Raw genomic sequence first — 27,008 nt, forward strand, 5'->3', positions numbered from 1 at the left:
CACTCATTCTCTTTATGACCTTACTTACATAGTTTTGACAGTCTTTGTTCCCAGTTCTTGAATCTGATAGCAGAGCTCACAAAGGTGTGAAGATATATATGTCAATTTGATAAATAGTGTGCATGTATATAAGTTATGCAAAAGATTATCTTCCTGGCATGAAAATGGAATTACAATATTTTAATGTTAAATAAATGGTTTGCAGTGAGTTGTGTTTTCAGGGCTAGATTTCAGCCTGTGCTGAGATCATGTTCCGAACCTCTTTTGAATATTGATTGAAGTATTCATGGTTGGTATAGCAAAGAACTGGAAAAATGAAGCCAGATATTTTGTGTAACTTGTCATGCTGGTAGTCAGGTCAGTGTTAGTCTGTATTATAGTAGCAGAAGTGTTAACAAGTTACCGTAACTGAAGTACTGCTGTTCAGGACAGTTTGGTACATCTGTCCATGCTGCTTATTGACACCGGTTCTGTTGCAGAAGCAACTGTGAAGTCTTCAGAGCTGCACAGAAGCATATGCAACAGAGTAGAAACTGTAGGGAAGCATTGTGAGTGCCAGGAGCTGCCACACTGAAGCATCTTAGGAGACTGAGTGAAATAAAACATTCTTTTCGTTCTTAGCCAATGGCCGTGTGAAGTTCCGAGTTGAGGGTGAGTTTGAGGCCACCTTGACAGTGATGGGTGATGACCCTGACATCCCCTGGCGCCTTCTGAAACTGGAAATTTTGGTTGAAGACAAGGAAACTGGTGGTAAAAAGAAAAAATCAGACCTTTACACTTCCTTTTTAACATGATGTTAATCTCTGATAAGTCTTGTTTATACTGGGTCTTTTGCATACCATAAATTAAGATAATGAAGCTGTGTATACTTACCTTGTTTTCACCTTGCTCTGTGTGCCTTTAATATCTTAACAATGATAGACTGTGACAGTGTAGTAGACTGACTGAAATTTCCAGAGTAAACCAAGGATTTTGTTAGAAATTCTGGTATGGGAATTGCTCAGTACAGTTGTATCTTTTTTTTTTTCTCAAATATATTAATTTATTATATTAAGTACCTAGTTTCCTTATGTCTAATGTGAATTCTTTTTAATTCATGAAAGATGGCCGAGCCTTGGTTCACAGCATACAGATCAACTTCATCCATCAGTTGGTCCAGTCACGGCTGTTTGCTGATGAAAAGCCACTTCAGGACATGTACAGCTGTCTGCGTATCCTTCTGAAAGTTGCTTCTGAATAAGCTGTTTAATGTACCCTTGCTGCTCTTGACCCGCAGCTTCCAGGAAAAATGTGTTCCCTGTTAAGCTGGGGGAAGATGTCTGGATCTGTAGTAAAAATGATGGCCAGTTATTCTCAGGTGCCAGCCTGTAAGATTTGGTTTTACACAAACAGCAAAGGTAAAGGTGAGGTATTCAAGACAGCAGGTTGTGTGCTAAGTCAGTGCAGCAGTGGCTGACAGCATGTGCTGATTTGAGAGATAGAATACAGTGCTGACTTGGAAGGTATGGGAGCTGACAATTCTTGCTACCAAGAACTGTAGTAAACTGATGGTGGTGTGTTACCTGTATTGCACCTGTGTGGATAGTAAGATGAGATACAGCATGGGCAGGAAGTACTGCAGTGATTTGCTGCATGCAAAGGGCAAATGGCTTGACAATGTGAAATGGGTTTTAGTGAAACAGTTTCTACAGAAACAAACAGAATCATGTTATTTTAAGGTGACCATGGGAGATGAGGCTAGTGGTAACTATAGGGTGAATTGAATTTCTTTGTTAGTAATCTTTTCCCTAAAAGATGATTGGAGCTAAAAATCTATGAAACAAAGCTGTTGAGACATTCTTGTCTAACACCTAGAGAAGAGTTTAAAAAAAAAAAAGGGGGGGGGGGGGGGCGCAAAAAAACCTTTGAGAAATATTTGAAGCTGTTTATGTCTTTAGCTTTGGGTTGGTACATAGTATGTTTTCAGACAGCATCTTTTCCAACTTCTGTGACAAGTGGATTTATGTAGCGTACAGAAACAGATTTATGTAGTGTAGAGACTTTTTGGTGGTCTTACATTTTCTGAACTCCATTCGTTAGACTCCTTCTGCTTAGCGCTTCAGTTGGAAGTCTTGCATTCACAAACTTTAATGCTGATTCGAGAGCGCTGGGGAGACCTTGTGCAAGTGGAGCGATATCATGCAGGGAAATGTCTCTCACTCTCTGTTTGGAAGTAAGTTAATTTTAAAAGGGCTGTTAGCAAACAATAAATGCAGTAATAGGAGAGTTTTCATTTACTAAGCTTGAGCCATAATTTTCAGAATTGTACTTCCTTTTTGTTGTGAGACTCCTAAATTCTTGTAATTAAGTACCTAAACATGTTGCTTAACTTGCAAAGAAGTGAGGGTTGTACATCAATGTACAGGAGAACAATGGATATAGTTATAAATCAGCTTGTATTTATGCAGATATCTAAATAAATTGATTAGTTCTTTGTCAGCCTTTTACTATATTTATTTCTTGACTATTTATTGCACTAGGTAAAATATAAAAAAGCAATCCAGATGCAGTTCTGTATTGAATTTACAGGCATCTAAAACTTCATGTAGTTTCAGTTTACCAACAGTTATGCATTTAAAATGTAAACTAAACCAAATACTTTTTTCAGTTCAGCTGACACAATCTTATTTTTAACCAGATCTCTCAGAATCAAGGATTAGCTACTGAAAGGTGTATTTTCTGCTATTGTAGTTACGTGGTTTAATTATTCTGTTTATTTTAAGTCAACAGGTGCTTGGCAGGAAAACAGGGACTGCATCTGTTCATAAGGTCACTATTAAGATTGATGAAACTGATGTCTCAAAACCCTTACAAATCTCTCATGAGCCTCCACTGCCAGCCTGTGACTCCAAACTAATGGAAAGAGCCATGAAGGTAAAGGTTTGCTTTGCCATAGGCATGTATTTTTATAAATCAAAAACTTAAATATTTTGCATTGTCATCTTGTTTCATCTTGATTCTATTTAAAGAGCTGTTTCTAAGATTTCTAGTGAGCGGTTACTCTAGGTCGTGTTTATGTTGGGACCCAAAATCGTTACAAGATACTGGCCTTGACTTCATCTTAAACATTACACCTACTTCACAGTGCATTATATGACACTTAGGAGGCAGAATGCTGAGGCTGGGAGGGAAGCAGCAGCAAAATTTCAGTTATGGTTAGCATTTGGCTTGAAATGCTTTATGGAGAGACAGTTCCTCCCTTTTGAGTCTTGGAGATGCTGTGTAAACTCGCTGTGAAAGTCATCTTCCCCATGTCGCTTGAGTTGGCAGTACTATTCACTTTAGAAAATCTTATGATTTGGAAATCTTGTGAAAAAAAGCTAATCTGGTTTGCTTGTTAAAAGTGTTAGGTAAAGCTTACACTATCACTAATCAGTTTATGGCATATGGCCTATCTGAATGTGCCTTTATGTAGTCCAAATTCCTATATGTTAAAGGTGGGATTGTTGAAATGATCCAAAATAAGTAATTGCAGGCAACTTCCTACTTGGATCAGGCTTCACTGGTGATAATTCTAGATCCTGGTTAATGATATCTAAGAGAAACTGCATTTTAGGTTTTAAAGTAAATCTCTTAAGTTCCTTGGCCAGTCTGGTTGTGATGTATCAGAATGTGTGTTTGTCATTATTTCTACACTGTTTGGGTTTGAAAGTTAATAACCTGGAGTGAATGGTACAGTTTTCAAACTTCCAGTACAGTTTTTCTACTGGGAAGAACTCCCCAGCTCAGGTTCTTCACCTGTCTTACAGAACTTTCTATTGATGACAGCCTTCACCTCCTGTACGTACTTTGTATTTGAGCCTCTTGGCCCATCTTCTTTACCAGGTCTGACAGATAAGTCTATATGGTGAACGTCAAGAACTTTATGTTTGGCTACACAGGAGTGAGAGAAACCTAGCGGAGTATAGTCTCTTTCTACTTCTAGAGTAAAAATTCTACTATTAGTGTAATAAATATATACTGAATTTACTCATTTAATAGCCTAAATGAGCATATTTAGGCTACTAAATACACAGTTAATATAGTGAAGATACTGTATTTATGCCTAAACCCAGGAGAATGAGCTTTATCTAGAACATCTGCTGAAGTTCCACTGGAGCTGACATAATGTGAGCTTACTGAATCAGGTCTGCAGACTGTAGATTAGGATATGAGGCCACTGTAAACTTGAGATTTGTCAAAGTTAATGCTGACTCCCTTTGTAACTACTTGCTCTGAGCTTAAATTCATCAGCCATGGTCTATACACTTCTGTTCTAGTGTTTGAATAATGATCTCAGCTTCAATGACGTAGAGTGCACACTGTTTCTGTTTATTTAAGATACTATATAAAACAGTGGCAGGAACAAATATGTTTGTCTAAGCATGTTATTATACATTAACCTACTGAAAATTTGATGTAGCTGTAGAACATGTAGTCACTTGTTAGTGAGGAAGATATAACTCATAGCAGCTGCTGAGTTGAAATGCTTTTGTAGATGGATAAACACTGGAAATTTTTTTAAGGCCTTGTCTTGGAGGGTCCTTGGGAGGTCCTCTTTCAGAGGACGGTCATTCTGGTATATATGAAGGCATGTACTGAAATTCTGTATAAATCTGTTCTGGTATAAACCTCTTCTGCGTTTATCTCTTATGCTAGCATAAAATTTGAGAGTAATTCACCTCGAACAGTTTTAAAAGCAATGAAGTTAACTAAAAAAAGATTTTGCAGTAATCTATAGCTCCATTTATGCAAAATATGTAAATAATATGACTGTGATATGAGTGGATATCAATGTGAATGCTTGAATTCATGTTGCACAATTAAGCCACAATGAATATAAGTGATGGCATAAGCTTCAGCACTGGCAGTGCAACAGCCTCTAGATGCAAGCCTCCTGATACTCCTGGGTTCAGTAGGATTGGTCTTATTCAGTGTCTGCCACTGCATCTTCACTGCATTGTTACCCCATTAGCAGGACTAAAACTAGCGAGTTGTATTTCATGCTACACTTGCGTATGTGTTTGTGTAGAGGCAACCATATTCTAATGGAGTGTTACTTTGGGGTCAGGGGGGTGGGGAGTGGGGTGGTTTGGTTTTTTCCTTAGTTTAAGCTAGTTATAAACAGATTCCTGCTAAGCTGGAAAATAGTTCAGCCTTGTTCCAGAACAAGTAGGTCTGCACACAAAGCAACAGCATAGGTTGTGAAACTTCATTTCTTTTACATTTTCTTCTAGTCCTCTCTCAAAAACCCTCCCACTGCCTGCTGCACAGACACTTACGTTTGTTTGTCATACTTTCTAGTGATCCAGATAACCAGATGAACTATTAACTTGAGTAACCACAGTCCTAAGCAAATTCTTTCTGAAGTGATTATTTTATTAACTTAAGTAGCTTTGTTCCAGTATGCTAATGTATGAAGTCTACACATCAAATTTGGACTTGCTCAAGTACATTCCTCTTTTACAGATTGACCACCTATCAATAGAAAAACTTCTAATAGACAGTGTGCATGCAAGATCTCATCAAAAACTCCAGGAGCTGAAAGCCATTCTTAAGAGCTACAATGTTAATGACAATTGTATGTGTTTTCTACTGAAGTTTGTTTCAAGTTAATTTCTATTTGTGCCTAGGAACACTTCCTTTTTTCTTGGTATTTCTTGTTTTTATTAATTTAAATAAAAAATAGGAAAAAAATGGGAGATACTCAGAATTAACAAGACTGCTTTAAATTATTCTGCATTGATAATTGTAAAATATTCATACTTCTGAATGCAGTGTAATAGATGAAACTGGTAGAGCATTGTAGTCCGAGTTAAAGGGTTAAAAGTTGTCTACTGTAAAACATGTTCAGAATTGAAAGTAAATCCTTCACTGTCTTGCTAGCTTTGGATGAGACTTTGCTTAAAGTGTTGTTGAAACTACTAGGATTTAATTGAGCTTATAATTGTGAAGCGGTGAGTTAAAAGATACTCTGGGATTAATCATCATCTTGAAATTTGGCCTGTCTTTTCTTATTGGTTTGTTACTAGCACTCTTCACAGAAAAATTCTTATATTCAGTTCCCTCTTTATGTTAACAATGAAATAATGTGCAAGTGAAGATTGCTTCTATGAAAACAAACAGATTTTAGATTATAATGGGCTAAGTGATAAGCTTGAATTTTGTGTAAAATTATTAACATCAATTTTTGTTTAGCATTCATTGAGACAGCTCTTCCAACTCTCGTAATTCCAATTTTGGAACCATGTGGTCGATCAGAGTGCCTGCATGTATTTGTTGATCTCCACTCTGGCATGTTTCAGCTGATGCTGTATGGTGTTGGTAAGTAGTTGCAAAACCAGGTTGTATTTAATATCTTGCAAGAATCCTGCACTATGAGGAAATTTTGTATGAACGATTCTGTTAAATCTGCCAGCTTCTGGAAGTAAATAAGGGTAAATGCAAATGCACGCTGCGCTTGAGTCATCATCTAGGTATTTGAGTTTGAGGAATGGAGAAGTGGACCTTTGTGCTTAAGAGTCACAGTTCAGTTAGGTATATTTTAAGAGGACAACAGACTAAATATTGTTAGGCATCATTGCAATATTCTTTATGACTCATGATTCCTGGGTTGGGCTCTTAATGGATGCAGCCATTTCATATAGGCTTGATTGAGAATTGTGTTATGTGACCTTATCCATCCTGAGTTTCTGTTCACGTCTTAACTTCAGGTTTCAGATTACTTAAGAAAAGAAGGAAAGTGAGTTCTTTCAGAGTATTTGCCTAATAACATACTGCTGTAGTTTTATAAGCATTATGGACGATTTGTCATGTATCTTAATCTCTCTCTTCACAATGAGCCCCATGGAGAAGACAAGGGGCACCAATTACAAATTGTATCAGGAGAATTTTCGTCTCAATATAAGAAATTTTTTACAGTGAGAACAATCAATCACTTTATCTGCTCCAGGGACGTGGAGGAGTCGCCATCACTGGAGGTTTTCAAGATCCAGTTGGACATGGTGTTAGATAATTTCATCTAGGCTCTCTTCCCATGAAAGGTTGGACCAGATGATCTTTTGAGGTCCCTTCCAACCTCAGCTGTTCTATGATTCTGTGATTGATTGATCGATTGTTAAATTAGATGAGACACTTACATTAGAAGGTCAAAATTTTGTTTGAAGAGTAGATGTTAAGACCATTCACTCACCTAATGTTCTTGCAGATCAGTTGACACTTGATGACATAGAGAAGTCTGTTAATGATGATATGAAGCGTATCATTCCTTGGCTCCAGCAGCTCAAGTAAGTGACTTAAATGATTCACTTAGTTTGCATACAATGAATCACCCTATTTGTATTTTGGATGATCACACTTGCATGGCTTTGTTTTACCGCAGTAGGGGATATACTTCTCGCTGTTCTAAGCAACCTTGAGTATTTACCATTTCCTCTAAATAGGTGGAGGAAATTCTGGTTTTGTTTGGAGTAGATTCCATAGTCCTCCTTTAGTCTGCACCCGTACATGTAGCCTCACACATTGCTATGCACACGCTCTGCGTTGAAGTCTTTTCACTTTAAGTCAGTAGCAGATCATTTGCTTCCTGAGGATCTGGTTTTGTGTTCACATTCGTTTCTATCCCCTTTTATTCTGCTTTTGTTTCTACAGCTGAACTCTGCTTGTTTCTCAGCAAGAGAAATCTGCCTTCTCATAATACAGAGGGAAAAACCAGGAAGTGGCCTAGGATGATTTAAATAATATCTGTTTATCTTCTAACACTTGAGCCCTTGCTGGTTTAAACCTATCATTTTCTTTCCATAAAGCCCTGATATTTAAGCACAAGATACATTTGGCTGCATAAGAGGTTGTAGTGGATAATACAAATACAGTTTACATCTGCGTGAAAACTAAGTTCCACCTGCTCTGTTGTTTTGGAAATTCCCAGTACTTTGAGCTAATTGCAGGGTGAGACCTCTGTTTGAGAAATTTTGCTTCTAAAAGAAGCATGATGACGCATGAAGCACTGGCACCCTGGAGAAACTAATCAACCTCCCTTTGTTATAAATAATGTACTTGAGATAATGGCTTGGGTAGTCCTGCAGTTTTTGAGGAAGCCAGGCAGTCACATGAAATGTCTTTTAGGACAGCTATATGTAACATCTACCTACAAGACCGAATGTGCTGTTGTGATGGATGATAATGTTGAGCTCCCACATTTTCCACTGCTGTCTTCAGTGGAAGTTTGACTGAAAAATCAAGCCACATGTGTCTGAGCCCCTTTCAAGCCTAGCTAGACTTTCTGTCCTTGCCACTATAGCCAAAATCTATTGGAGTAGAACAAAGTTTAATTCCAAAAATTAAAATAAACTTGGTGTCTTGCATGTGGTTCTTCATGTCCAGACTTATTCATGTGAATGAGTTTGCTTATAGCACAATGCAGAGTGACGTCCAGCTTGGGTGACTTTTTTTACTGTATCACTTACCAGCTTATATGAGCAAAGATTTTCTTTTCTATACCAAAAAATAATGGCAGATTCCAAGTTGTAAAGTAACTGATCTACATGTTTTTTTCATTTATCCTTCTTTTTTATATTGCAATTTCATATTGTGGCACATAAAAACTTATGTATTCTCTCAGTGAATAATCTTAGGGCTTTTTTTCTTAAATTAACAGCTGTCTGTAACTCAAACTGAAGACAAGATGTAAAGATAGTAATAAGAAAATACAAACTCATTAAACTTTCTATGTGGTTTTCTGTATATAATTTGTGCAGCAATGATAGATATTGACTTAGAATATGACTGACTTTTAACTTGACACTAATGCTTTAAACAGTGGTATACTAGAATAATGTAAATCAGTCTCAGAGTACTAATACCTTTATTTCAATGCAAGGTTCTGGCTTGGACAGCAACGTTGCAAACAGTCTATAAAGCATCTGCCAACAGTGAGCAGTGAAACTCTTCAGCTAGCTAATTATGCTAGCCATCCAGTGGGAAACCTTTCTAAACACAAACTGTTTATCAAACTCACTCGCCTTCCACAGTACTATATTGTAAGTAGCTGAAAAATGCTCCTATCTTTTGTTCCTAGTCATGGATATACCAGACAGTTTGTTTGCTGTACTCTTATCTCTAATATTACAAACCAAGTGATTGATGTAATCCTTGGCTCTCCCTTTTCCCTCCCTTCTCTCATTCAGTAGGTTTGTTAAGCAGTCAGGCTTATAGAGAAGAGGGGGCATAAAGGTTTATTATTCAGTAACCTTCATGTTCTCTTTATGTTTCCTGAAAGTGTAATAGTCTTTCTCTTCTTGAATTCCTTTACTAGCCACAGTATTAATATCTTGAAAAAGGCTTAATGTCTTGTCTTTGAGGGGGAGAGGATAGGAGCTGATGTAGACATATTCTTAGTTGAGGGCTTTCTCAATTTGTTGCTCTGTTTAAATATAGGTTGTAGAGATGTTTGATGTTCCTGGCAACCCCACAGAACTAGAGTACAAGTACCATTTTCTCTCTGTGAGCTATGCTGAAGGAGATGACAGCCCTGCTACTGCACTTTTGCTACAGCAGTTCAGACCAAACATTGAAGAGTTGGTACTAGACACAAAAAGTGGGAAACAAATGAAAAGTGGTGTCAAGCGCAAGGTATGTACTTCAAAAGCCATTGGGCTAGAGTGTGAAAGCTGAACACACGTTCTGAGCGTCAGTACCAGCTTTAGTAGTGTTGTTTCAAAGTTTGTATGGCTGACATCTTACTTGTATTGCGGCTTGGTTCTCTGGACTGCTTCCTTAGGGAGACGTTGGGAAACTATTTTGTAACTGTTGTCTTTCAGCTCATGCCAGGGCTTCTCAGCTGTTCTGAAGAGCCAAGGCAGAGCACTGTGCTGAGGTAGCTAGAGTAGCTTGTATGTGGAGAGCACTGGTATCTGCTTGATACGCTTTGTGCCATGTAGGTGTAGTCTTTGAAAGACTTGCAGAGGCTGGGAAGAGTTACTTCTTGGTGTCAGGCTGACATGGCTTAGTGATATGTAAATACTGTTTTAAGGAAGGTAGTGATTATAAAATTAGTTTAACTGAATTGCTTGAGTCCTGAAGTGGACCAGATCCTTTCAGAAGTTTGTGCTCGGAATATGATTCATGTAAAACTTGGATGAAATTATTCTCTGACATCTTTTCAAAATGTTTACTCCAAATGAATAAGTACATTTATCTTTATTTTAATTCTAGTTATCTGGTGATCCATGTTCCATAGAGCCTAAGAAACCGAAACGATCAGGAGAAATGTGTGCCTTCAATAAAGTGCTAGCTCATATTGTAGCCATGTGTGATACAAATATGCCATTTATAGGGCTTCGTATGGAGGTATGTATTAAAAAATATTTTGTTTTCTTCTTCCCCTCTACTACTCCTGATTCTCTTGTCTCGATGTGACTGTTTGGCAGATTTATGGTCATGTGTTCTCTTTGGAGTTCCTCTGCCAGCTGAGCCTGGGTGACTAGAGTGACACTGGGTTGCTCTAGTCTTTTTAGATCTGGTTCTCCAATACAGAGCACTGCAAAAAGCTTCAAAAGTTGAGGGAAAAGGGAAAATGAGAGGATAAGAGAGGCACTTGTGGGAGGGACTGGGAAACAACTTTATACTAGATTGCACAGACTGGTTTTTTGCTTTCCAGTGCTTGAGGATGTGAAACATCTGTCACTCTTCGGGAGCAAAAAAAAGCCTTGAAAAAGTTACAGTTGTTTTACTTGACTTTCTTGTTTGGGATAACATTTTTCTTGTTTATTCCTAGTTATCTAATATGGACATTCCTCACCAAGGAGTACAAGTAGAAGGAGATGGCTTCAGCCATGCAATACGTTTATTAAAGTAAGAGGATATGTTCTGTGTTTCATTTTATTACTGTACATATGTTTGAGAGAAAAAAAGGATTGTTCAGAGAGTAACACTAAAAATATCAGGGTGGGAGGGATTTTTTGGTTTGGGTTTTTTGTTTGAATTTTTTTTTAATTCAATGTTGATATTTTTAATTATTGTGTGTCTTGTACTCTTATGTGAAGCAGTGCTGGGGAAGGAGGAAAATAAGAGTAGACACAGAGCCAACTAAAATCAGTTTCCTCCATTAGCCTAAACTGGAGAGCTCTGAAAGCAGTCTGGCAGTCCTCAATCCTAAATTCAGGCGGGGCTAAGGAAGATAATGGTGACGATTCATGAACATGTAATTGCAATTTTAGGTCAGATCAGAGGCCTACATACTCCATATGTTGTTTACAATTACCAGTATGTGATACAGCAGAGGAGAATGCAAGGAATCCTGGAAAAGACAATTGCATGGTAAAAACTTGTAGAGGAAGCATCTGAGAATTATACAGTAATTTAAGAGTGGAAGGGACCTGTGGAAGTCATCTGGTCCAGCCGTCTGCTCAAAGCAGGGCTGGTCATCTGCATTTTCCAGTCTCCAAGAGTTTTTATGCCCTTCCTGGGCACAGCAGTCTCAAATGGTGACTAGAGGGGAGCAGTCATTTGATTGCCTGGCTCGTACAGCCCCAGTGCGGCAGTCTGTCATTGCTGCAAGGGCATGCTGCTGACTTCTGTTCTGTCTCCCAGGCCCCAAGTTTTTTTTCCGCAGAGCCGCTGGGCAGCCAGTCAGTCCCCACTCTGTGCTGTTGCTTGAGGTTATTTAGGCCCAAGTGCAGGACTTTGCATTTGTTGAACTTCACGAGGCTCCTGTTAACTCATTCCTCCAGCCATCTGAGGTCTCTCTGAATGGCAGCTCTGTCTTCCAGTTGTACTCCCTCTCCTACAGTAGGCTGTAGGAGGCAGTCCCTTCCCCAGTCCTTGGAGTCATCTGCAAACTTGCTCTTCCTTTGCATCATGCAGGTTATTGAAATTGGTAAATAGCATTGGCCTCTGTGTTAACCCTGAGGAATGCCAGCCACAATCAGCTGTCCTGCTGATTGGACCTGCAACTATTGACCACAGTGCTTTCTACCTGGCAGTCCAGCCAGTTTTTCACACTTCCTGGAGCCTACTTCAGGCCTCACCAGTTAAACTTTGGATTGTGTTATGAAGTAAAACAGATTGTATCAGTTTAAAACATTAAAAAAAACTCTCAAACCACAAAGACACCTTCTAAAGTAAAACCTTCGTAACTTCTTCTGTGCTGCAGAAATGTGTAGTTATATAAAGGCATCAGCCCATAAATGCATCAGCCCTTACCTTTTTAACTTTGCATATGAGCAGGGAAGTACTGAGAAGCTGTGAGCTAGAGTTAAGGGTGGTACATGAAAGTTTTGGATAGACTCTCAAGGGATTTGGAAAAGTTTGGCATGTCTTTACTTAAGCTTTATTTAGTCTGTCCCTTGAGCTCAATTCTCACATTGGGATATGAGTAAATTAGTGGGCACTAAGATAACTGCCAGGTTGTTGCGTTTAGAGTGAGCTTGTTCTAGAAGGCAAACTGATTTCATGAATTCAGGTTGCTGTGGAACTTATTTTCATCTTTTTGGCTTGTTTCTCTGCATAAAAGATTTTTATTGGTGTGCTCTTACTTTACCAGGAGATAATGGCAATTCAGCAGATCCCTTAACAGTTTATAATTTGCAGGTGTTGAATCCATATAAAAATTGATTTTAACTCAGAGTGCTTTTGTAAAACACTAGATTCCTTGAAGAGGAATAAGACATCTTGCTGTGCAGTCCAACTGTCTTTGCTGTTGATTTGTCCATTCTTTCATGTCTGGACTTGGAAGTCCTTCAGGACAAGTTAAAGGTAGTATTTTTAGTTTGGAACAGTACAGTGTATAATGGAGAGTATTTTTTTTTTTCTTTCATGAATAGAATTCCTCCCTGTAAAGGTGTAAATGAGGAAACACAGAAGGCTCTGGACCGATCTCTTCTTGATTGCACTTTCCGATTACAAGGTAGAAATAATCGCACGTGGGTGGCTGAGCTGGTGTTTGCAAACTGTCCGCTTAATAGCACTTCATCCAGGGAGCAAGGTACGTTTTATTTAGGGAGACTGGTACATTTTGTTTCTTTGTGGTTTACACTGTCTGTTCCAGGAGTTCTGATGTTTTGGCATTACTGGTAACTGTCTGCTCTTAAGATTTCTGATAAACCACAGTGTACCTGAACCAAAATTTTGTCTGCTGAGTTGATGCACTTTTATTATTTAAATATGCTTCCTGGTCACTTGCTACAGTTCACTCATTGGCTCTAAACCACAGTTTAGGAACCACTAGTTTAATCAGTATTCACCACCTCCTAACACTGCAGGACCAACCCGTCATGTTTACCTGACGTATGAAAACCAATTATCTGAACCAGTTGGAGGTCGTAAAGTTGTTGAGATGTTCCTTAATGACTGGAACAGTATCGCTCGGCTGTATGAATGTGTCCTGGAGTTTGCACGATCCTTACCAGGTACAGAAATCACCTCCTTTTCATTAAAATAATGTGCTTACAGATAATGATAGACTTCTCACTAACTTATTTCCCTCCTCTCTTCAAAGACATACCCAACCACTTAAACGTTTTTTCAGAAGTTCGTATCTACAATTACCGAAAACTAATCCTTTGTTACGGAACTACCAAGGGGAGCTCAGTAAGTAATTCCTAAGTGCACTTAAATGTGTGTTTGGAAACAGAATGGGAGGGTTAGAGTTCTCAGAATTGTGCAACAAAATATTTCTTGGTATTACATTACACTGAATTAGTATTGGTGAATGTAGAAAAGACAGAAATAGAGGGTGCTAGATTGCTAACTTGTTAGGTTACCAGATGTTCGGAATTTGTATAAGATGCTTTAAATTGTGGGAGGGACAGTTGTGTGCTCCTGACTGATGAAAGCTGGTGTCACAGCCTTTTTCTGACAGGCTTATGGTAAGTGTTGCTACTGGTCGCTGCTGTAGTGGGATATGTGGGTATATGTAAGCTGAATGTGTCGTTCTGCCTGAGGAGAAGCGGCTCTAACAAAATTTTACATGTAGTGCTGTGCTTTCAAATGAGGGGGTCCTTAGTTACTTTGTAGCAGTGCTGTTCCCTTGTTCAGAATTCTAGCTTACTCTTCAGTTTGAGTACTTACACTGGTACCTTAAATGCAAGGTAGAGGCGGAAGTACGCACACATTTATTACAGACTAAGAATATTTTTTTGTGTGCAACTGATGCAGAGTAGCTGGTACACTTGAAATTGGCTTCCTGGAAGGCTTTTGGTTTCAGATTCTAAGCTGAACTTTTAGGAACATTTCTGTGTGCATTTTATTGGGACAGTTAATAAGTAGTAAGAGTAGCGGTGTAGAATTAGCATGTCACTTCCTTACATGTTAGCATGTCCAGTTCTCATTTTTGTGTAATATGACTAAGAAAACCCGTCTACCTCCAGCAAGTCATTAATCAGTTCTCTGAAGCATGAATCTCTCAAGTTTAGTTTTTTCTGTCTCACCTTTGGCAGAAAAGGCTTTTTTTTTCTTTTTGGTTGACTTGCTAAAATATTTCCCCAGTTTTGTGATTGCCAACAATCCAGCTAGGTAAATGGATGTTAAAGGAGTGCACCCCCCCTGCCCCAACCTCAGCAGCTTTTGAGGGAGGTGAGTTAGGAATCTGTGAGGTTTGATGAAAAAAGGGGGAAAAAACTTAAAGCAGACCATCTTTCTTGTTATAATCTTGTAGTTGTTCTAGTTTCCAAGACCATTTCATGTTCTTGACATTGCAGATCAGCATTCAGTGGAATTCCATACTCCAGAAGTTTCACATTTCACTGGGAACTGTTGGTCCAAACTCAGGTTGCAGTAACTGTCACAACACAATTCTGCACCAGCTCCAGGAGATGTTTAATAAAACGCCAAACGTAGTGCAGTTGTTACAGGTAACATTTTAAAAGCTTCTGTCAAGCAAAATGCAAGATAATTAAGAGCTGAGTTCTGCTTAAACTGTTCTCTTCAAAATTGCATGTGTGTGTTGTTATGGTTTATGGATCTCATTGGTAGAAGGTAACTTGGGGAAGATTGTGTCCCTGCTATGCCCCATTTTCTCTGACCTTTACTTAGAGGTAAGCTACCTGATCTGTCAACATCTGTTCTCTCTCAGGTTTTGTTTGACACTCAGGCTCCATTAAATGCCATCAACAAACTTCCAACTGTGCCCATGCTGGGTCTGACTCAACGCACCAACACTGCCTATCAGTGTTTCTCAATTCTGCCACAGTCACCCACGCATATCAGGCTGGCTTTTAGGAATATGTACTGTATTGACATCTACTGCCGGAGTCGCGGTGTTGTAGCGATACGTGATGGGGCGTACAGTCTCTTTGACAACAGCAAAATAGTTGAAGGCTTTTACCCTGCGCCTGGATTAAAGGTGACCATTTTTGTGTTTTCTGGCATGTTGTAAATAGCTTCTAACTTGAAGTATGAATCTCATGTGAAGAGCTTTGTGAGGCTTTTCCTTATTTTTAAGGAAAAAAGAAAAATGTTATTTCGATTAATTAAAGATATTTCATGTTAATGAGCAAGGTGTTAATGTTTGGTGGCAACACAAGACCCTTTCTTTTTTAAAAGGAAAGGGGAATAAAGCTTACATATCCACTGAGAAGATCTGTTTATGAATTGATACATTTTGCAAACTATTTGTACTGTATATAATGAATGCCTGCTAGTAGTTAGTTCTAGAGACCTGCCTGTTTCTTACATCCTGTAGCTGATAAAGATGGCATAAAAGCTCAGCAAATACTGTGCTTATTTATGTAATAGAATTTAAACAGGGAAATTGCTAACAAAACTGATTTTTCCACAGACATTCCTGAACATGTTTGTTGACAGCAATCAGGATGCACGAAGACGATCTGTAAATGAAGACGATAACCCACCTTCTCCTATTGGAGGAGACATGATGGATTCTTTGATGTCACAGCTTCAACCCCAGCAGCCACCACAGCAACCACAACAACAGGTACCCTCCAGGCAAAATAAGAAATGTTTATTGTCTTCCACAGCTGTAGATTTCTAAAGACTTAATGTTCTAAAAGGATTAGCAGTAAAAAATGGAAGGGCAGACTATAAAACTGCTCTGCTGTGGAATTCCCCTTGGGGCAAAATGTATTAATTTATTTTGCCATTTCTTATTCCAGTGTAAACAGCCCATGGTGTATGAACAGCAGCTTTGGAAGGTCACATGAGACTTGCTGCCTTGGAAGTGAAGGGCTGAGGGAGGGAAAATGACTGTTTAAGATAAAAGATGGGAGGGGTAGTCAAGAGGCTTTGCTGTTACAGGGTGACAGATAAAACCGAATGAAGTGCAGAGATACTGTGTCTTGAGGAGAAACTGCAAGAAGTCACTGTGGAAAAAACAGTGAGCACTGAACAAGGTGATATAGAGACTCAAACAACTACATTGATGGGCCTATAAGATTTCATAGGTGGAGACCAAACTGTCACTAGTATTCTCCTGCGCATACTTAACTTTAGTTTTAGTACAAAATGATCAAAAATTCTCGTTGTCCTGTGTTGACAATTTCAGCCGTTTGCAAAACAGGCAGGAGCATCGGGAGCATATCCTCTCACTTCACCGCCCACCTCCTATCACAACACAGTGACGCCATCTCCATCTATGATGCACACGCAGTCACCAGGTAAGATGGCTGAGAGTTTGTATGCTGATCATGTGCTGGAAATGTGCCTTTGTGCATGCCTGCTTTTTCTACTATTTGAGCTGTGTTTAGCTCCAAGTTAGCCAAAATAATGCACCTTATATTGTGGAAAAATAGCAAAGCAAAATCCTGCCATGCATGTTCTAGAAAGTACATTTTGGAAACTTAAAAAAAAAAAAAGAAAACCAAACAAAAACCCAACATTCAGTGAAACTGCCATCTTTAGCTGTGTAATGTTTGGAACTTTTATGGCTTGCAGCTTGCTCAGGTCAAAACCTGTTAATTTTCTATACCTGCTTCTTCAGAAAAGCTTTTCATCACCAAAGCCCTGCTTTCAGCTCCCAGCTGTTATAGTACAACAGCTGAAAATATTTAAATTTGGGGAAGTGCTGATCGGGGGGGAAATGCCATTCTTCAAGCCAAATATCTTGGAAATTTTCCTTTGTGTGGTGAATCAATCTGGAAAATACAATGCTCATGTGTGTACAAAATAAAGCCTTTGAGTGCAAAACCAAATTCTCATTTGCTTGCTGCATCCCTAAAAAGGAGATGGCTGATAGAAAAAAAATTTAACAGAAAAATGGGAAATGTGTATGTTGAGTGACATGACATGATGTCTTTGATTAGGAAATTTGCATGCTGCAAGCTCACCTAGTGGAGCTTTAAGAGCACCATCACCAGCATCCTTTGGTCCAACTCCTTCACCTTCCTCTCTTGGAATCACAATGGGACAAACAGCTAGCTTTGCCAGCCCACATGGTGAGTTCTTTACTGGCAGGTGTATATATAGTGACAGGGAGGGCATATTGAATCTGCTTCTTTAAATTAAGTCTTCTGGAGCAGACCTAAGCCAATTACAACATACGAAATTTTCTCAGTTAACTTAAGTCACTGTTTTTCATACATGTGGGTGTAACTTAACAGGAGTCAAAAGCAGCTGCATGGCACGTTGAGATGTTCCTAACCTTTTAAAACCTGACTACCAATCACTCTTTTCTGCTTACTAATGTGGGGAAATTCCTTGTGGTCTTGTAGCAGAACAATGGCTGCAGCTTTTAGTGAGCATTGTCTCTTGTTAGATTAGTTAATATATTTTCACTGCTTATGCTTCCTGGAAAAATAACTGGAACAGGTTAGAAATTCAAATACTTGCAATTTGAAAACATTGTCAAAGTCTTGCTGGTTTGACATACCTATATGCAAGCAGTGTGCCTTTTGATGGTTTCCTTTATTAAGTTTTTCTGGAAAGCTGCCAAAACAATTTTGTTGTAATCACAGTGCTTTGGAAACCATTCCATTGATCACAATAAATGAACAAATCAGATTGTAATTTTAGCACACCAATTTAGCTATCAGGATGAGCAAAGTGAGATAGATATACAACAGACTGTTTTAAGAAGCTTGTTCTGATTGGTCTTTGTAGCAGAGTACAAAAGCAAATGTACTTTTGCAGAGGTAACTGCAAGATACTGAATAGATAAGGAGCAGTCTAGCTGAGGCTTCCATTTGCTAAGGAGCAGTAGAAGTCCAAGTCCATAGGCATATGTTCCTTTTAGTTTAGAACAAGTTATGTGTTGAATGTGCCAATTTGCCTTAATCTTCAATTTTACTTTACTTTTAAAAAATACAACCAGAAAACCCCTGAATCTGTATCTTGATTTTACACACACACACCCCCTATGTTTTTTATGTGTAATTTTTTATGTAAAATGTTGTCTAAAAGCTTGCAGGCACTTCCATGCTTTAAAGGTTTTGATAAGCCTTTTTTAGATTTCTAGATTAGAAAGCCTTGTACCTTTTAAAAAAATAACGGTCTTGTAACATCTGTAGGTACCATAGACCCAAGCTCACCATACACCATGATGTCACCCAGTCAGCGTGCAGGGAACTGGCCAGGATCTCCCCAGGTCTCTGGTCCATCACCAGCAGCACGGATGCCTGGAATGTCACCAGCCAACCCTTCCCTTCATTCACCTGTCCCAGATGCCTCTCATTCCCCACGAGCTGGAACAAGTAGGCTTCTTTATCGGTGTTATGACTGTGAAACACTCGTGTTTAACCTTTCTAGTTCTGTTCTTTTTGATAGTTTTGTGTGTCAGTGTAACAGTTCTTACTACCCTTGTGCAGTAAAATATCTAAGGAAATGAAGCCTTTATTCTGTCCTAGTTCAGATCTTCTATAACAAATTAGAAAGCTAGTTAAATCATACAACATAAACTTCAGCAGGATTGATACCTCTTGTGGCACTGTAGAAATTAGCGTTAAACTATTAAGCTCCATGACAGAGAGAAAACTCTTTAGAATGAAAGCAATGATAGGCATATTTGCCTACGCAAATACTAACTTTTCACATCAGAGTTGTAACGCTGCTTTTGCACGACTGATTTAGCTATCTTTACATCTCATGGAGTTTGTTGTATGAACCTGCTATCTGCTGGCATGCTGCAGGAAGAGGAAAAGAGTACGATTTTAATGTTACTGAGACTCTTTGCATGGGTGAAATGCCAAAACTCTAATTCTGTGACTTTGTCTATCCGTTGGCTATCACTAGGCAGCCAAATTCTTAAATAAGGAGGGCTAAGCTTTGGCCTAGAGGACTTATTGGTTGTTTAGTGACAACAAATAAAGTGCACGCACATCTGGCCTTGCAACTTAAATCCTTCCTTAATGCAAGTACTTTTTCCATATCAATAGGTTCCCAAGCAATGCCGACTAGCATGCCTCCACCTCGTAAACTACCTCAGCGCTCTTGGGCCGCATCCATACCTACAATCCTCACCCACAGTGCCTTGAATATTCTGTTGTTGCCCTCTCCTACCCCTGGGCTTGTGCCGGGACTGGCTGGCAGCTATCTTTGCTCCCCTCTTGAGCGATTCCTTGGATCAGTTATTATGAGGAGGCATCTTCAGAGGATCATACAACAGGAAACGGTAAGGTTTAGATTGTTTAAGTACTGACCTGTGAGTATGACTTTACAACTCTTCTATTTCGTGCTTCTGTATTCCATGTCTTTCAAATCAGTCACAAACTGAAACACTTCAGATACAGTATTTGCTGGTGGACTTGTGCTGTACTTCTGAATCTTGCCATCTAAAGTGTCAAGTGTTCTTTTCCACACAAATTAGAAGTGGAAAGCCTGTTTGGTCAGGTGGAATTTGATAACATACAATAGCAAAGACTGACCAGATTTTCAGATGCCATGGCTTCTGTGAGGGCAGCATGTCTGTTGGGAGTTAATCAGAACAGCCACAGGGTTACTATGGATGGCATGACTTGGCAGGACTGCCCAAGAAATTAGTTACTAGTTGGCAATAACTGAACTACTCAGTCATGAATATCGCTTTAGAGTTTGGGACAGACATTGTGTCCCTCTTCACTTTGGCATTGATTCAGTGAAAGAAGCCAAATCTTGCATAAGCTTCATTCTCAAATAATTTTACCTGTATATACAAATATCACATGTTTCTGTCTGGAAGAAGGACAGTTTGTTCACTAGAGTTTTGGGAGTGAATCTGTGTCTGTGCTCATGCTACTTAACGAACAACTGATCAAATGTGATACTACTTTTCATGCAGCTACAGTTAATAAACTCCAATGAACCAGGTGTAATTATGTTTAAGACGGAGGCACTGAAGTGTAGGGTTGCTCTCAATCCCAAAACCAACCAGACTTTGCAACTGAAAGTAACACCTGAAAATACAGGACAGTGGAAATCAGAGGAGTTACAAGTTTTGGAGAAGTTTTTTGAAACAAGGGTATGTACTCAAATCATAATGTTTAAATTTTTGTGCATTGCTTTTAATCTCTAGTGATGTTTTAACTTAATGGTGCTGCTGACTTTCATTGGTATGTGTAAGGACTGCAAAATACAAAATTAACAGCTGTGCATGGTGGTTACTGTATTAAATTATATAGCTGTTATCTAAATAGGCAGTACTAAATAGTGTCTGTCTTTAGGTTGCAGGACCACCTTTTAAAGCGAACACCCTAATAGCCTTCACGAAATTACTAGGGGCTCCAACACATATCCTCAGGGACTGCGTACACATCATGAAACTTGAGCTGGTAAGTTAACTGTTTTATTTGGTTCACCCAACTTCGGAGGTTATATTTAAAAAATGAAAAAGATGCTGTATCTTTATCTGTAAAGACTTATTACTCATTAGACATAACTACTCTAAATTTATATATATGGGTTTTAGTACTAATAAAGAAGTTTTCATTTTACTACTGGCTATCCTGGAAGCTCCTAAAATTTCTCCTTTAGAGTGATGATCTTGAGAAACTGCAGGCATGTTACTGCACAATAGACATGTGCATAGGCTGGCTGGAATCTTTCTGATTGTATTCTTGTTCACCCTACGCTCAATTCTTTCAGAACTGTTCTGGCTTACACTAAACCTGGCAACATCTGCAAATTTAGCTAGAGGGGCACTTATTTCCTAATGTTTGCCTAGTTCGTAGCCATGTACGTCGCTGATGTGAGACCTTTTGCTGTTCTTTCTCTGTGCTGCTCTTTCTAAACAGTTCCCTGATCAGGCAAGTCAGCTGAAATGGAATGTGCAGTTTTGTTTAACAATTCCTCCCAGTGCACCGCCAATTGCACCTCCAGGAACACCTGCTGTTGTGCTGAAATCCAAAATGTTGTTTTTTGTAAGTAGAGCTATCTGTTTTAAAATTTTGTGGGCTGCATGTCTTTGGAATCATCACAGGTTAGTAGCAAAACACAAGCATGCTATATGTGACAACTGTAATTGCTAAAAATGTTACACCATTTGGAAGCCTAGATTTGTGTGCATCTCTTGTAAGGAGTTCAGTTAGTATTTCTATTCTTCCTCCTATGAAAGCACAGCAATTCTTCATGTTTTGTGTCCTTGGAGAGATATTGAAGTACATAAAGTTCAGTTCCCTCTGGGCTGCAGGTATCTTGGAATGCTTAGCTTCTGAGGGTTTTGTTCTTTGCGGCCCTAACCACCTAGATTAAGTGATATATGCATTAGTGGTGCTGGAAAAGGACAGCAGGAATGAGATGTTTAGAACAAATCTATGTTAGCATCAGTAAGCAGTGCTCACTGTAGGGTGCCTTTGAAAAGAAAATAGTCTACACCTACACCTGATTGACAACTTCACTGTTACAGAATTGATGTCTGAAAACTGAGGGGGTGGAAGTGGATGCTATCTATGGCCTGGAATGTTTTAACTGTATTAGAATTTATGCTGAAGTACGTGGCCATTCAGTTTACCATACTTCTGTATTTTCCTGCAGCTCCAGCTAACACAGAAAACAACAGTCCCACAGGAAGCTGTTAGTATTATAGTCCCAATTATTTATGATATGGCTTCGGGTACAACGCAACAGGCTGACATTCCCAGGCAGCAGAACTCTTCTGTTGCTGCTCCAATGATGGTTAGCAATATTCTAAAGAGGTTTGCTGAACTGAATTCACCGCGACCAGGTACTGTACATGTCCAGTAGATATATTCTCTTCACCCAGACATCTGTGACAAATCTCCAGTGTAAAACTAAACCTCTCTTAAGTCTGAGTTCTTCTTGGTTTCTATAATACTACTTTAGTGATTACAAACTCCTGATGTGACAGGCAATATGTAACTTACTAGTAAGTATTGGCAACACAGCAGAAGGTTACACTGGTGATTCAGGCTGGATTTTGCTGTTCTGCCCAAGTGGTAGAATGCACCTCTTGTTGGCCCAGCTCTTGCTGTGAGTAGGAGTCATGCTTTTTAACAAATTGGCCCAGAGTGAGTCATAAGAAATATGCTATGGTCAAGTGTCAGTTTTCATGGTTAATTATGAAGTTGTTGAGCTCAACAGTAGAATATAAAGGGATGTTGAAATAGTTATCAGAACTTGTCCAAGTGCTGTGAATGATTAAAAAGTAATTGGAGTGATTGTATGCTCCTTTGTCAGTGTGTACACTAACAGAGGTGCATACAGTTATGTCCACCAAATGTGCTGTGAAGTGTTTGAGCTAAATAGGCTGTTCTGAATGTTCAGTGGCTCCGTAGGTAGTGCCCTGTGAGCGATGTTGTGCTTTGCTTTCCCTCTTGTTTGTCATGCCCTTTTTTTTTATTTTTTTATTTCATTATCTGAAATTGAACAGTAGCAGGTTCTTTGGGCAGCATGTTGTCTGTAAGCAGTGGTTTGGGGTCCTAATACACAGATGGCTCTTGAGAACAGTAACTTTCAGTTCTGCTATAGTTACATGCTGAAGAACAAAACCTTTTTTCCAGTAACCCAGTGAACAGATTGAACTTTTGAATCCAGAGGTTGAATTCTACTTCTATTCTGTATGATTATTCATCTCGTTGTTATGTGGTAATTTTAACTATGCTTGATGGTTTATTTCAGTGGCTGGAACATGAGCGATGTTTATCTTAAATTGGTGTGGATATGCATACATTTCTGAAAATTGTGATGAGATATAAATTAACATGCATTTTCTGTTTAACATATAGTAATGGTGTAGGTAGATAGGAGAGAGGAGAATAGCCTTGAGGACGTGTGGGATTACCCAAGAGTTCTGTATGTGGTACAGAACTGTTGTGTATACAGGACTTTTATTTCAAGGTATATTAACCACAGGTGTTTCTCTTGGAAGGCGCTTCCCTACTGAGTTCCCCTAGTGTGGGGAAGGGTAGACACTTGTTTTCCTCTTTGTCATTGCACTAAGTTGTGTTTTAAGGTAAACCCTCCACAAAATACTGCAGCGTAAGGAGTGATAGCCAAAACTGCTCTTGAGTATACCAGGTGAGATGTCTTCTCATGATCATTAGATAGATAGATCAGGATAGACAATTTTTATTACAGAAGTTTTGAAGTAGTTTGGGGATGCAATACAGGGAGCAGAGTATAGGCAGGGGAAAAAACACTTACAAAAAGAGCTTGTGGCCCCAAGCAGGACTTTATCCAGGCAAAGAAGAATGTACCTAGCTGAGCAGAGGACATTTTCTAGTAGCCTTTCTTCTGACTTCTAAAAGAAAGAAATTAGTCTGTATGGATTTGTTTGTTTATTTCCACCACCTTCACTGAGCCAAATAGGATCTTCCCTGCAGACACTTGAAATGCAATTTCCTGTGTTCTTACTGTCAGAACTTAAGTTATTATAGCTGAAGAAAGAGAACAAGCTACCTTCTTTGCCATTGAAGGGTGATAGGAGAGCCAACAGATGGAAGTAGGTAGTTGGGAGACAACTTATACAACAGCAGTACGTGAGAGATCGCAGGTGCATATCCTTTCTTTTCTGATGCTATCATGCTGTACCCAGGATTTTCCTACCTGTGTTAGCTCTTCTGCTGCACTAACTGCAATTTGCTTGGTTAAGTGAGTTTTTCACTGTTTCAGTCAGAAAGGACCAGGGCTTCCCATCATGCACGTATGATATTGCTGGCACTTTCATTGTAACCCGTAATCAGTGTTGCCTCGTTTTGGCTGTATCTTTTTTACCTTTCTCTCTTTGTGAGAAAGTATTTTGTATTCAGCTTAATTTTCCTCTTAATAAAATGGTAGTGCCTGAAAAGTAAGTTCTTTTGGAAGAGTTTTCTTTTCAGATCTGTGGGCAAACACGTTCTGCTGTGTTTAACAGTAAGATGTTGACTCATTGTGAATATACTGTCTTTCTGAGACCACTTTACCTATGCCTCCATGGGGGGAAAAAATATTTTGGGGAAATAATTTTATGAACTGAAATGGAATCAATGCCCTGGAGTAATAGGGTTAAACTCAAGCTGTAGATCTACAACCTGCACTATGTAGTGGACATCAATCTGGTAAGGAAATGGAAGTCCCTACAAATGCTGGAGGTTGACCCTTAGAGAGGAGCTCAAGGGACTTGTGATATTTCTTAAAGTACTTCATGACTAAGCATTTCAATGATGCAGCGGATGGGGTTTAGCCCAGATTTGTAGCTTTGTTATGATAATGACTTGCCCAAAATAATCTTGGGAATCCTTAGTTTGGCAGTTAGGGTTAATGCATCCTAACAGGCTCTGCTCTTCTTTGCTCATACTGTTGCTCCTTCAGCAACAAAATTCAACACCTTCTAATTGATGTTTATTGAAATATGCAGGGAAAATTCAGCCCACGGTAACCAGGGTACAATAGTGGCTATTAATTGTATTCTTTTACCAGGAAACAGTAGATGAAAGTCACAGCTGCCTAATACTTCACCCTTTGTTCTGATTAAACCCTTTTGATTCTATTGTTTTTAACTTTTAAAAAAAATTTCAGAGTGTGTGTGTGTGTGTGTGTGTTTGTCAAAAAATGCTGGTATTCTAAACTTGGGACAGCTATGGCTGTTTTTTTCTCTCTGTACTATATCTCAGCCGTTAGAGCAAACGAACTTCAGTTTCAGTGTTTTATTTTGCAGTTTAGGTGTCAAGGGTAGAGCCAGAGCAATTTGGTTGAAAGAAACAGATTTCTGACTTCTGCCCAGTCTTGGAATTAGAAATGTTTCCAAAACTAGGCTTAGGACAGAAAAAATCTTCCAGCTGTTTGACTTGAGTCTTCCGAAATGTTTTGTTTCTGCTCTTAATCAATACAAATAGAACTCAAAAAAGTTGGGGGAGGGTTTCTTTATAAAATGTAGTGCTTTTGATTAGTAACGTACAGAAAAACTGCGATTGCAGTGCCATGTACGATAAATTCTAGTGTAGATTCAATCTGACCTTCAAAATCACCTAATAGTTAAGAGCTGCTTGCAATTTCATGACCAAGAGCTACCCTGCTGGGAAAGCCGGAGCTACTTCCATTTAAAATCATTACAAATCCCGACATCCTCGGAGGCGGCTGGGATTTGCGAGTCGCAGTCGCCACGTCTCCTCCAGCGCTGCCCGTACCGGGTGCTGGGAGCCCCGTACCGGGTGCTGGGAGCCCCGAGCCGGTGTCGCGCAGCCTCGGGAGGTGGTTGGAGCGCGGTTTGTGCGCGGGGGGACGCTAACCTGTCTCTTTTCCCTGTTCCAGGTGAATGCACAATATTTGCGGCCGTTCGTGATTTGATGGTTAATCTTACGCTGCCCCCTGGTGGGCGTCCGTAGACACTTTTAAAAGAAGGCTGAAAGTGAGACAAAACCGAGAAAAAAAAAACAAAAAACAAAAAAACAAAACAAAACAAAAAAAAAACCAAACCCAAAAAAACTAATAAAGCCTTCGGTTAAAAGAGGACGTTTTAATTTTTCTTTTTTTTTTTTTTTTTTTTGCCTCCTAAAGAGCTAACTGGCAAACTTTCAGGGATGCACTTTCATCAAATGAGTATCACCACAACTTTTGTATAGTGCTGTTGTATAGTGTGTTTTAACGGGATACACTTCAGACTAGGTAATAGATTGAAGTATCCGCTTGCTGGTAATAGATTTAATATTCTGTTTTATACTATAAAGATTATGAAAATGCCAAACTTGTTTGTTTTTCTGTTTTTCTTATGTTTTGGTGTAATAGTCTTTTTTTAAGGCAGGTCTGTCATTTTTGAATACTGTAAAACTGTGACAAACTTTATATTGAAGCTGTATTTTAATAAGACTGCTTTGAATCCTTAAACAATTTATTTGGGCTTGTTGTAAACATGTCCCCAAAAAGCAATATTTAATAAACTGGATTAAAAAATCTTGTCCTGGATGTTGTATAATCTTAAACTCTATTCCTCTCCACTGTAGCCATTGGCCAGATCTCTTGTATTTACAGTTACTTGGCTATTCCTGTATGTGATCTGCTTTCTGCACACACATGTGTGCTGCTAATGTAAAAAAAAAAAAAAAAAAAATATCTACCAAAACAAAACCTTATTTATTTTGTGGGTCTGAGTTGTTCCAAGTCATAGGAAAACGGAGTTTTTAGGTTTTCCAGATTGCGTAAATAACCAGTAATTACTTAAAGCAGTGCTTCATTTCTTAAAGTTGTAAGGAACAACATCTGTCCTAAAAGCAAAGATTAGTGGAAAAAAGCACCTTTTTTCATCTGTCATGGAGTTTGTAGTTATAGACACCTGTATAATAATAGACTCTTATTTGTCTTACTGGTAGGTAAGGCAGGTAAGGGTAGAAGCTTGAACCATATACCATGAAATTGGAGAGGCTGATCAAGAAAAGCAACAACCTCACATTTAACTCTGAATGTATGTAGATAACTTTGTTAGCAATGACTGAAGGCTCGCTCTTGTGATTGAATAAAATTTCCATCCTTAGAAATTACTCTGTCATTTAACCATTTGTCCTCATGGATCAGTATTCTCAAATTTTTATTGAGTTCAAGTTGGTTTCCTGACTTCCTGAAAGAGCAGCTTTCTGCTGTGCTGCCTCACTCCCATTGCAGAGCTCTGTCAGCTCCCTGCTCAGCTGAAGGATGTTTTA

At 39.0% G+C, this 27,008-nt stretch overlaps 1 protein-coding gene across 2 annotated transcripts in view; it reads left to right on the forward strand.

Moving 5' to 3' along the window:
* The window catches only part of MED14 (mediator complex subunit 14), a 36,126-nt gene extending 9,857 nt beyond the window's left edge, over positions 1–26,269 (forward strand). Inside the window, exons 6-31 of one of the 2 annotated variants that reach the window (XM_056328041.1) lie at positions 622–750; positions 1,104–1,211; positions 2,080–2,212; positions 2,763–2,913; positions 5,488–5,599; positions 6,217–6,342; positions 7,226–7,304; positions 8,897–9,056; positions 9,454–9,648; positions 10,231–10,365; positions 10,793–10,869; positions 12,840–13,000; positions 13,278–13,424; positions 13,514–13,605; positions 14,715–14,867; positions 15,089–15,358; positions 15,794–15,949; positions 16,517–16,628; positions 17,274–17,405; positions 18,477–18,659; positions 19,341–19,576; positions 20,222–20,401; positions 20,604–20,711; positions 21,174–21,299; positions 21,913–22,102; positions 25,627–26,269. In XM_056328041.1, the coding sequence (XP_056184016.1) occupies positions 622–750; positions 1,104–1,211; positions 2,080–2,212; positions 2,763–2,913; positions 5,488–5,599; positions 6,217–6,342; positions 7,226–7,304; positions 8,897–9,056; positions 9,454–9,648; positions 10,231–10,365; positions 10,793–10,869; positions 12,840–13,000; positions 13,278–13,424; positions 13,514–13,605; positions 14,715–14,867; positions 15,089–15,358; positions 15,794–15,949; positions 16,517–16,628; positions 17,274–17,405; positions 18,477–18,659; positions 19,341–19,576; positions 20,222–20,401; positions 20,604–20,711; positions 21,174–21,299; positions 21,913–22,102; positions 25,627–25,700 (3,725 nt within the window). In that variant the 3' untranslated portion in view covers positions 25,701–26,269. The remainder of the gene's footprint in view (positions 1–621; positions 751–1,103; positions 1,212–2,079; positions 2,213–2,762; positions 2,914–5,487; positions 5,600–6,216; positions 6,343–7,225; positions 7,305–8,896; positions 9,057–9,453; positions 9,649–10,230; positions 10,366–10,792; positions 10,870–12,839; positions 13,001–13,277; positions 13,425–13,513; positions 13,606–14,714; positions 14,868–15,088; positions 15,359–15,793; positions 15,950–16,516; positions 16,629–17,273; positions 17,406–18,476; positions 18,660–19,340; positions 19,577–20,221; positions 20,402–20,603; positions 20,712–21,173; positions 21,300–21,912; positions 22,103–25,626) is intronic. The other variant, XM_056328042.1, reaches the window with a different exon arrangement.
* The last annotated feature ends 739 nt before the right edge of the window (positions 26,270–27,008 follow it).

Source organism: Falco biarmicus, chromosome 2, assembly GCF_023638135.1.
Source record: "Falco biarmicus isolate bFalBia1 chromosome 2, bFalBia1.pri, whole genome shotgun sequence".
NCBI lineage: Eukaryota > Metazoa > Chordata > Aves > Falconiformes > Falconidae > Falco > Falco biarmicus.